Here is a 10,882-nt window from a genome sequence, read left to right on the forward strand (position 1 = left end):
GCAGAGCTGCTGGAGAGACATACAGTGCCTAACCAGCCAGTGAACAGGCCAAAGGCAGATGGCACTCTCAATCTAGGAGACACCTTTCAGGATGGCCAAAGCACCACTCACCTCCAAGGTGCTAAGCCACCGCCGCCTCCTCCCCTCTGCTTTATGTCTTCCTTGTCTCTCTCTTCCCTTCCACAGTTTTCTATGTCATTCTCTCCTGTGTATGTGTGTCTCATACTATTAACCAGCCCTAAGATGAAACTGAAAAGCATTTGTTTTAAACATATTTATTGAATAAAGTCTAGTATCCCCACCCTCCCCACTCTATCTGGCAGATGAAGAGAGTGTTTTCTATTTTAAGAGGGAAAATCCTATGCAAAATTTCATCTCTAATGCTCCACTTTGTGAGAGCATGGCTCATGATCAGAGTCCCCAGGGCCATAAAGAGATGGATGAGCCCAATCAGGAGAGGCGCAGGGCACATAGGGGCAAGGCGGGGCCAAATGTAGGAAAAAATGCTTTGCAAAAGCTTACCTATGCTGATTGTAAAATCTACATAAAGTGAAGTCACTCAGTTGTGTCTGACTCTTTGCGACCCCGTGGGCTGTAGCCTGCCAGGCTCCTCTGTCCATGGGATTTTCCAGGCAAAAATAGTGGAGTGGGTTGCCATTTCCTTCTCCAGGAAAATATGCATGGAGCTCTACAATTTTGAAGCGAGCAAAGGGGTAAATTCCTATTGGCAGAGAAAGGTGCAGCTGGTTTCTTGCAGCCTTCCTAGGGAGCCAGCCCCACCTAGTGGCCACTTAGAAAACTGCCATTTTGGATTAATCTCTTCTGCAAAGGGTGCCGGTTTCAGTAGCCTTCCACCCTGAGGCAGTACTACTGGGCCCATGCCCCGTCAGGCTGGGTCAGCGCCAGTGGCTGCCTTTCTCTCTGTGGACTTCCTGGCTTCCCCGTCTATGCTGCTTTCAGTCCCCCTTCCATCTACGGGACATCGATACAACGCAGCCAGGCAGCCTCATAACTTCTCCTCTCCTCTGCCCCACATCACAAAGGCTTTCTGAGCCTGTCTGAAAGGAACTCAATCGAGTATGACCCTCACTAGGCATCCAGGGGCTAAACACAGAGCAAAGGGTCCTACCAGCAAACTGTTTGGGGTGAAACACTGCACTGTAAAACCTCACCTTGGAGGGTCCTAGTGAATACCCTCCTCTAGCTAATTTACTCCTAGTGTTTCCCACACGTATTCAGCACAGAACCCTTGTTTATTTGGGGAAGGGACTTTTAATTAATGAATTAATGAGGAACCCCCTTTCCATAATGTATCCCATGAGAAATTTGGGAGCCTGCTGATCTAAGGGGTAACAGAAAAGACAGGAGTGGAAATGGGGTTTTTCTAAAGCTGCTTCCACTCCCCTTGATTTCGGGATCTCTGACAACAAGCTGGGAGAACAGGTGCCGCAGGGCTTGCCCAGGCTGAGGAAAGGATGGGGGGCGGGGAAGCATGGAGCCACAAAGGCCCGGCCTGCCTTCAGCCCAGTCAGAGCACACCACAACACAGGCAGGGGTGCCCTGGAGCAGGGGTGTTGGAGGAACGGGGGCAGGCACTGTGGGGCAGGCACGAGGAGGGAAGGTGGCTCTGCTGGAACTGGTCCTCCAAGGCCGCCTCTACGACATGGCTCCCATTTGCTTTCTCAACAAAACTCTCCATTTCGACCAAAGGCACTCTGCTCATTTCAGTCGAGTTCCACAGGCCTCTGTGCAGCTTCTGACCAGGTGCCTGGTATTTTCTTGGTCTTCATAAAGTTCCACCATGCCTTAACCTTTCCTCAGCACACAAAGAACGCTCAGGACAGCACACACGGTGGAGAAAGCTGGCACTCAGTACATGCTCACTGTCCATGAGGAAGTCAGCGGGGGTGAATTCTCAGAGCTGCTTTCTAGACAAACACGGAACAAGCGACCAACCCACCTCGAACAGCCGGGTAGACAGGACTTGCTGGTTCGGCAAAAAGGGACCTGGCGAGCAAAGCAAATGGCACTCTTGCAAAGGCTCTTAAGAATGCCGCAACGGGAAGCCCTTGCACAGCAAGGAAGAGCAGCCCCTGCTTTCCGCAACTAGAGAAAGCCCGTGCGCATCAACAAAGACCCAGCACAGCAAAAATAAGTAAATAAATCTAAAAAAAAAAAAAATTTCTCCTCGCTGCCTGTGCCTTGGTTTGTCAGGACACCAGTGGGGAGCAAACAGCATTCCTGAGACAGAGAAGACTCCCTGCCCCTTTAAGTGTGAAGCAGAGAAAAGGATTCTAAGCAACAGAACAGCTGTCAGTCAGTGGGTACAAATCTTGCAAGCCCCCAGGTTCATCTCACCAGGTCCTCACTGCAGCTGTGGGGTGGGCATCTTGATTACCTCATTGTCACAGATGGACGGACACCTGTGGCTCAAAGAGGTTATGTGACCAGCCCAAGCTCACAGAGCAAGTGTCAGTGTCAGCACCTGAGTGTGGCTGCAGAGCTCAAATTTATACACCAAACTGCTTCCTGGGAAACCAAGAGGCAGCCCCAGCCACCAACACCCAGATTCCTCTCCTTCCCCTGTCTGCTCCTGACTCAACCTCAAAGCCACCCAGCAGCAAAAGACCTAAAGAAGTGACTTCCTGAGCAGCGGCTGCCCAGCTGCAAGCAGAGGCCAGGCATTCCCTTCAGAGCCCACATCCAGGAGCTCAGGTGTCTGGGAACAGTCTGAACAGGAAAGTCCTCATTCCAGGTCCAAGTCACCTTAGTGACCCTGCCAGATTCTATGCTGACTCGGGACAAAAGAGCAGGGAGAGACTTTGGATGGCAGCTTCTTCACACGTGAAAGGAGATGGAGGCCCCAGAGCAGGGCAGCGACTTGCCAAGCTCACATGCAGATGAACTCAGCAGAGCAGGGCAAGGACCTGGATTTCCTGACCCTCAGCCCGGGCTGCTTCCTCAACTGTAACTAATGTCGCTGAGCGCTGGCTGCGTGCTGCGCCTTCTGCGGGTGATCACGTTTAATCCTCATGACAACCCTGCGAGGTGAGTTCAGCTGAAGACACAGAAGCACAAAGAAGGTAAATAACCTCCACCCGGACTTACCAGGAATGAGAGGCAAAAACCTCATACATGCTGGTGGAACGTAAAATGGTGCAGCCACTTTCAAAAAGTCTGGCGGTTCCTCAAAGAAGTTAAACACTGAGTTACCATAAATATATATATATACCCAAAGGACCACATACTGTCTGGTTCTTTTTATATACAATGTCCAGAAAAGGCAAATCTATAGAGACAGACAGCAGATTAGAAGTTGCCTAGGGCTGGGAGAGGAGAAGTCAATGGCACTCACTCCAGTACTCTTGCCTGGAAACTCCCATGGACGGAGGAGCCTGGTAGGCTGCAGTCCATGGGGTCGCTAGGAGTCAGACATGACTGAGCGACTTCACTTTTACTTTTCACTTTCATGCATTGGAGAAGGAAATGGCAACCCACTCCAGTACTCTTGCCTGGAAAATCCCACGGACGGAGGAGCCTGGAAGGCTGCAGTCCATGGGGTCGCTAGGAGTCAGACATGACTGAGCGACTTCACTTTCACTTTTCACTTTCATGCATTGGAGAAGGAAATGGCAACCCACTCCAGTGTTCTTGCCTGGAGAATCCCGGGGACCGGGGAGCCTGGTGGGCTGCCGTCTATGGGGTCACACAGAGTCGGACACGACTGAAGTGACTTAGCAGCAGTAGCAGCAGCAGGGCTGGGAGAATTGAAGGAATTGAGGAATGACTGCTAACGGGTATAGGGCTTCCTTTTGGGGTGATAAAAATGTTCTAAAATTAATTGAGTGAATTGTATGATGTGTCAATAAAGCTGTTATTAAAAAATCTATCCCTGGGAATTCCCTGGTAGTCTAGTGATTAGAATTTGGCACTCTCACTGCCTTGGCCCGGGTTCAGTCCCTGGTGGGAAATGAGATCCCGCTAGCCACATGATGAGGCCAAAAAAAAAAGAAAAAATCTGTCCCCTTGTCCTAAGGGCAACGTGGGTCCAAGACTCTCCAGCCACCAACATGGAGGGTGGTGAAGAACAGGGGGAAGCCCAAAGGCTCTGCTGAGCTCTGGGAAGCTGTACATGCCTGGACCAGCACCCGGGTGGCCACTGGGGAATCCCAGAAAGGTGTCAGATCTGCCCTCAAGACCCATTTCCCAACTGTGCAACATTGGATAGACTTTCTAGCCCCTGGAGCCTCCGTTTCTTTATCTGTAAAATGGGACATAGTAGGGATAAAATATGGTACTGTAAGCGAAGATGCTTCATAAACTGTAACATTAAATTCAGATGTAGGAAATTATGATTATTAGATGACCAACTAGATCTGAAGAATGTCATGCTTATGAAGGCTGTGAATTAAAGAATGAATCTGGGCTACGGAACTGATGCCTGAACTTGTCAAGTTTCCCAGACATCTAGGTTCTCTGCTTCCCCTCCTTTTTTAATCTACTAATGGTCTAGACTAGAGTGATGCTTCTTTGATGTAATTTACAGGCACAGCTTAGGGTTGGAACAGTAACACAGAGGTCAGAGGCCTACAGAAGGAACTGGAGTCTCTTCAAATACCCTAGCTGACTGAAAGAATCACTAGCCAAGAGCCTTAAAAATGTTAAGTTTTGTCTACTGATCCGTTTCTGCAAAGTTATCCTAAGGAAACTCAAAACACAGAAAGAAGGTCATCTCAGCATCATTTAAAAGCACAAAAAGCTGAAAGTAACTTCATGTTCAAACATAAAGAAATGGTCACATATATTATAAATCCTCAAAAGAAATACTACACCACGATTAATAACTTTCAGCAAAAGATATGGAGAGTTACATGTCAATTATAGCTCAATAAAGCTGAGAAAGAAAACCAGGATATGGGTAAACACTGTGGTATAATATTAACCGGAAGAAGCAAACACAGAACTAAACATTCAAAATATAACAACCAGGTAATAAAATACGAATATAAAACAAGTTCAGGAGGAAATATGTACAAAGAGCTGCTGTGTAGAGATTATGAGTCAGTTTTTCTCCTTTTTTTCCCTGTTTTCTAAACTTTCTGTGACATTATTTTTATAACTAAATTTTTTTATATTTGAAGAAAGAGCCCACGAAGGAGTCTTGAGGCAGGTCACAGAGCAGATGGAACCTGAGACCTGGCACCAGCTGGTCTCTTCCAGGATGTGGGCATGGCCATCCTGGGAGCCACTCCCTTCTAGAAGATGCAGTGTCGCCCCACCCAGATCACCCACAGCCAGCTGGCAACAGGAGGACTCCTGTTAGGACTGCAGTTTCCCGATTCTGAGTCTAGGCCACTTTCCACTGGGAGCAAATTGGCCCAGTGGGATCTCCCATTGGCTTGAGGGACGCTGGGTTTCCAGGTGGTTGCCCCCTACTCCCAGAGACAGCCTGTTTTGAAAACCATAGTTCTCTGTCCTCCAAATCTCACTGGGCCTCCAATCCCCCCGGCCTCCTGTTTAGTTGGACATTTACCTGGTCAACGTTATGGGGAACTCTAGCTCAGAAAGCACAAAACAGTGTAAAGTGAGCAAGGCCTGCAGCTGGCTTGAAGTCAAAGACACCAAGACACCAGGCCACCTGTTGTCCCCTAGGTCTGGTAAAATGGCAGAGGGCTCACCTCATCCATTCCAGAGGCAGTGAAGAAGATGCCAACCTCCTCGGCATATTTCTGCAGCTCCTTGTACTGGGCATGGCTGAACTCCAGATGGCGTTTGTGCTCCCCGTATGTCTTCCCCCAGGAATGCTTCGAGGTGTATGGCCTCTCCAAGGCTTTCCGATTAAACTTATACTCCAGCTCACTCTTCTGGAACTTGGCACAATCGGCCCCGCACTCCTGCAACATATTAGGGTTCCTTTAATTTTTGGTCATGGGCTCTCAGAAGAGAAATGTTGGGGCAACTGCTATTAAACCATTATCTTTAAAAACAACATCAAGGGGACTTCCCTGCCAGTCCAGTGGCTAAGACTCCATGCTCCAGATGCAGGGAACCAGGGTTCAATCCCTGGTCAAGGAACTAGATCCCACATACCGCAACTAGATTCCGCATACCTCAAAACTAAAAGATCCTGCATGCCACAACTCAGACCACTCACTCTCTCACTCAGGCTCAGCAACTAAGACCTGATGCAGCCAAACAAATCAGTAAATTTAACAAACATTTAACAAACAAACATATAACAAACAAACAAATGCCAACATCAAATGACAGAGTTCTTAAGAACTCCCAAAGAAGAGAAACAGAAGCAAGGAAGTCTCAAAAGAAGAAAAGGCTGGGGATAGGAGTTCCCCTCTGTTTTTCCCTCTTAAAATGTAAAAAAAAAAAAAAAAAAAAAAGGCAGGGGGGACTTTGCTTTACATTATACTATTAAAAATAATTAATCAAACAATCAAGATTTTAAGTTGTATAACTCAGCAGAGGATATGAGCATTGGACCAGAATTTAGGGGGAAAAGAATCTGCCTTAACTCTGACTCTCCTAGATAAGTCACTCCCTATCTCTGGCCTCAGTTTCTCTATCTGTACAAATGGCCATGTGGAACAGCTCCAAGGCCTATAACTTTCTGAGGAGCCCCTGATGGGGGTGGCTGTTAGCTGTTCTGCACATGTGGTTTCTATATGGCATCTTGTTTGAACAAGAGATTCTGGGGTAACGGCAAGCAGAAAAATTTAGAAATGCCCCAGCTTTACTGAACAGAAGCTATAATATAAAAGCTGGATTATCTGACTCTAAAAGCTATAATTTTATTGCCAGTCAGCCTCCAAGCTCTCAAAATTGTTTGTTTTTTTTTTTAATCACTCGGTAGAAAGATTAAGGGAAACTCTCTCAAGTCTCAGCTCACTGACACTGCTACAGACACACAGGTCTTCATGTTGCTGGAAACCTGGGCTCCAGAAACGTCTGTGCTCAGAGCGTCACTTTCACTCCTGGAAGAGCCACAAAATGGCATGGTCAAAACTTGATGCTAGAAAGAAGTTCAAAGAACATTAGACCTGAAAGTGACCTTGGACGACAGAGTCCTCATTGTCTAGATAAAGACCCCAAGGCCTAGAGGGACCTGACCAAAACTGTGCGGAGACTCTGGCAGAGGCGGCCAGAGGGCTTTCCTGGAGGCTGCACGACATGGTCTTCCTAGCGCAATGCTTCCCTCCTTTGCTTCTCATGTCTGCCTCAAGAAGCAGACTTACGCTCAAGAGGTTACAAAGCTTGTCTCCGTCTAGGCAAACCTTCCCTTTATAGGAAGTAGTAAAGTGAAGTAAAACAGCAGAAAGTACTAATGAGGAGAGATCAGAGAAAGTTCTACCACATCCCACACGACAGCAGTTGTACTGGGAGGACAGAAAGTTCCTCCCCTTCTTTTCTCCACTTCTTTCGTAAATGAGGTACATTTCTGTATCTGTTTAATGCTATGGTCAACTCTAGGTTCAGAAAACACAATCACTGTCCCTGTTTTACCCCACTGCTGATGGTTTCTTTGTTCAAGCTTTTATTGCTTCTCTACTGGCAAAAAAGCAAACTGACAAATAAGTCAAGGTGTAACACACCCTTTGCATCAAATTTGAAAGTTAGGTGGTGCATTTAAGGCACTTGACCCAGTAAGCATTAAAAAATGTTAGCAATTGTTACTCTTTAAAAGCATATTTTACTTTTTAGATTTCACCCATAAGTGATAACATACAGTATTTGTTTTTCTCTGACTTGTTTCACTAAGCATAATATCCTCCAGGTCCATTTACATTGTTGTAAATGACAGGATTTCACTCTTTTTTATGGCTGAATAATATTCCATTGTGCATACATGCTATATCTTTATCCATTCGTTTGTTGATGGAAACTTAGGTTTCAAACAGACACACAGATCTAGAGAACAAACAAATGGATACCAGTGGGGAGAGGGAAGGAGTGATGGACAAGAAAGGGGTGTGGGATTGAGAAGTACCATCTACTATGTATAAAATAAATGAGCAACAAGGATATACTGTACAGCACAGGGAAATACAACTATTATTTTGCAATAACTTTAAATGGAAGAGTATAATCTATAAAAATATTGAATCACTATGTTGTATACCTGAAACTAATATTATTGCAAATCAATTATACTTCAATGATTAAATAAAAATTTAAAATAAAAGTATTTCTTTTTTTTGGCCACGTGGCACCCAGGATCTTAGTTTTCCAACCAGGGATCAAATCCACATCCCCTACAGTAGAAGTAGAGTTTTAACCACTGCACTGCCAGTGAAGTCCCAAAATAAAGTATCTTTATGATTCTGTAGGGTTCCATAAAAGCAGAGTTAAGTCCTGAAAGAGTAAAAGAAAACCTAATTATGAATGACAGAACAACTCTGGCTGAAGGGAAGTGAAAGGAAAAAAAGATTTAGTGAACTACCTCTAAATCAAGGAATCACAGTGCAGATCTTATGCTGGGGACTGGGTTTACAATGAAGAATGTGACAGGTCCCCCCTTCAGAGCACTCACAGTCTAACAGAGAAAGTTTAAACAGACACTGACAATGCAATGCCATGGGAAAAACTACAGGAACCCAACTCTGACAGGAGGAGTTGGAGAAAGCGTCCAAGAGAAGTGGGAGCATGAGCGTTCATTAACATCATATCACTAATAGCTAACATGTATTGAGTCCTATTTGCCACGTACTGTACTAAGAGCTTTACATCTTTATTTTATTCTCAAAATTCTATGAAGTAATTACAAGGAATGGCAGATGAGAGAGACAACAGCAACTTCAGGAACTTCCTGGAAGTAATTCACTGTCGCAGAAAATGTCAGAGATTTAAAAAATGATAGGCTGGAAGAGGTCAGGTCATTAAAGTCTTGAAGACTTTATTAAAGGGTTTCGACTCTACAGTGGCAGTGCATAGCCACTGAAGGCTCATCAAATCTGTGTTGCAGAAAGATCATTCTGCCACCAGAAAGGGGCGAGAGAGGTCGGGTTAGGGAGCAACCGTAGTAATGCAAACAAATCAGGAGGGTGGCAAAGGGATGAAGAACAGGATTCAAAACGTTTGTTAGTGGACCTGGAGAGCTGGACGCCAGGCCAGATGCAGGGCACAGAGAGGCAGAGCGAGGATGATTCGGTCTCTGCGCAGCCCCGCCCCACCCCGGCCCAGGCCGCTCTTCCTCCAGGCCCTTCCCTACCCCGGCCCCCGCCCCCGGGCTAGTGCCCGAGTTGTCTAGACCGTCCCCTCACCTTAGCCATGCGGATCATGCGCTTGGCCACGTCCAGATCGCCCTGGTGGTTCTGGCCGATCTCGGCAATGATAAAACATGGATGCTGCCCGCCCACCCAGCGCCCAGGACACAGCTCCAGCTCCAGCGGCATGGTGGTGGCTTACGCTTCCCTGCTGCACCGCCAGTCAGGGTCCCGCCACCTCCTTAGAGCGTTAGGTCCGTAGCCCAGCGAGACCCACACACCGGCCCCGCCACGTCAGTCCTTGGCCGCCGGGCAGCCAATCCCCAAGCACGGCCTCGCTCCCGACAGCCAATCAGATTAGGGGGCGGAGCCACCCTGCAGTAGAGAGGTGCGGCGGAAAGAGGAAGTCCAACAGCCTTCTCTGGAGCTTGGAGTGCGGCTCAGAGCCGCGAGCGTAACCTCTGACGGTCGTAGAGTGCGTGCATCGGTGAGCAAACATTCCCCTAAGGAGGCTGAAGGCTGGCTTCCTTGGGCGTGGAGAGAATGCGCCCTACTGTGTAATGGAAAGAATGAATTCTGGAGTTACAATTACAGAGCTGGTTCGAGCCCACCCCTGCTCTTGATCATGAATACCTTACCCTTCTGAGCTTTATTTTCCTTTTTCTCTGAACTGGAAAAATTATAGACTCTACATCCCAAGATTCGTGAGATAGCGTATAGATCACCCTGATCACAGTACTTGGCCTGTAAGCTTTCGATAAGTGGTTGCTGGTCCTATTATATGAGATGCATAAAGTTCAAAAAGTTCACTGACTTGTCCACAAGCCATCCAGAAAGCCGCGGTGGAGCTGGGACTAGGACCCTGGATTGCCTTCCAGCCTAGGGCTCTTGCAATACCCTATCAGTTGAGTCGCTTGGTCGTGTCCGACTCTTTGCGACCCCATGAATCGCAGGCCTCCCTGTCCATCACCAACTCCCAGAGTCTACCCAAACTCATGTCCATCGAGTCGGTGATGCCATCCAGCCATCTCATCCTCTGTTTTCCCCTTCTCCTCCTGCCCGCAATCCCTCCCAGCATCAGGGTCTTTTCCAATGAGTCAACTCTTCGCATCAGGTGGCCAAAGTATTGGAGTTTCAGCTTCAGCATCAGTCCTTCCAGTGAACGGCCAGGACTGATCTCCTTTAGGATGGACTTGTTGGATCTCCTTGCAGTCCAAGGGACTCTCAAGAGTCTTCTCCAACATCACAGTGCAAAAGCATCAATTCTTCAGCTCCCAGCTTTCTTCACAGTCCAACTCTCACATCCATACATGACCACTGGAAAAACCATAGCCTTGACTAGACAGACCTTTGTTCACAAAGTAATGTCTCTGCTTTTGAATATGCTATCTAGGTTGGTCATAACTTTCCTTCCAAGGAGTAAATGTCTTAATTTCATGGCTGCAATAACCATCTGCAGTGATTTTGGAGCCCCAAAAAATAAAGTCTGACACTGTTTCCACTGTTTCCCCATCTATTTCCCGTGAAGTGATGGGACCAGATGCCATGATCTTCATTTTCTGAATGTTGAGCTTTAAGCCAACTTTTTCACTCTCCTCTTTCACTTTCATCAAGAGGCTTTTTAGTTCCTCTTCACTTTCTGCCATAAGGGTGGTGTCATCTACATA

The 10,882-nt window shown here is 47.0% G+C and overlaps 1 protein-coding gene across 1 annotated transcript in view; it reads right to left on the bottom strand.

Annotated features, from left to right (window-relative positions):
• NANS (N-acetylneuraminic acid synthase) overlaps positions 1–9,495 on the bottom strand; it is a 19,841-nt gene extending 10,346 nt beyond the window's left edge. Inside the window, exons 1-2 of the mRNA XM_010847052.1 lie at positions 9,273–9,495; positions 5,679–5,894 (exon numbers count right to left, since the gene is read on the bottom strand). Coding sequence (XP_010845354.1) covers positions 5,679–5,894; positions 9,273–9,404 — 348 coding nt within the window. The 5' untranslated portion in view covers positions 9,405–9,495. The remainder of the gene's footprint in view (positions 1–5,678; positions 5,895–9,272) is intronic.
• Positions 9,496–10,882: the final 1,387 nt, after the last annotated feature.

Source organism: Bison bison, unplaced genomic scaffold (assembly GCF_000754665.1).
Source record: "Bison bison bison isolate TAMUID 2011002044 unplaced genomic scaffold, Bison_UMD1.0 scf7180017864243, whole genome shotgun sequence".
NCBI lineage: Eukaryota > Metazoa > Chordata > Mammalia > Artiodactyla > Bovidae > Bison > Bison bison.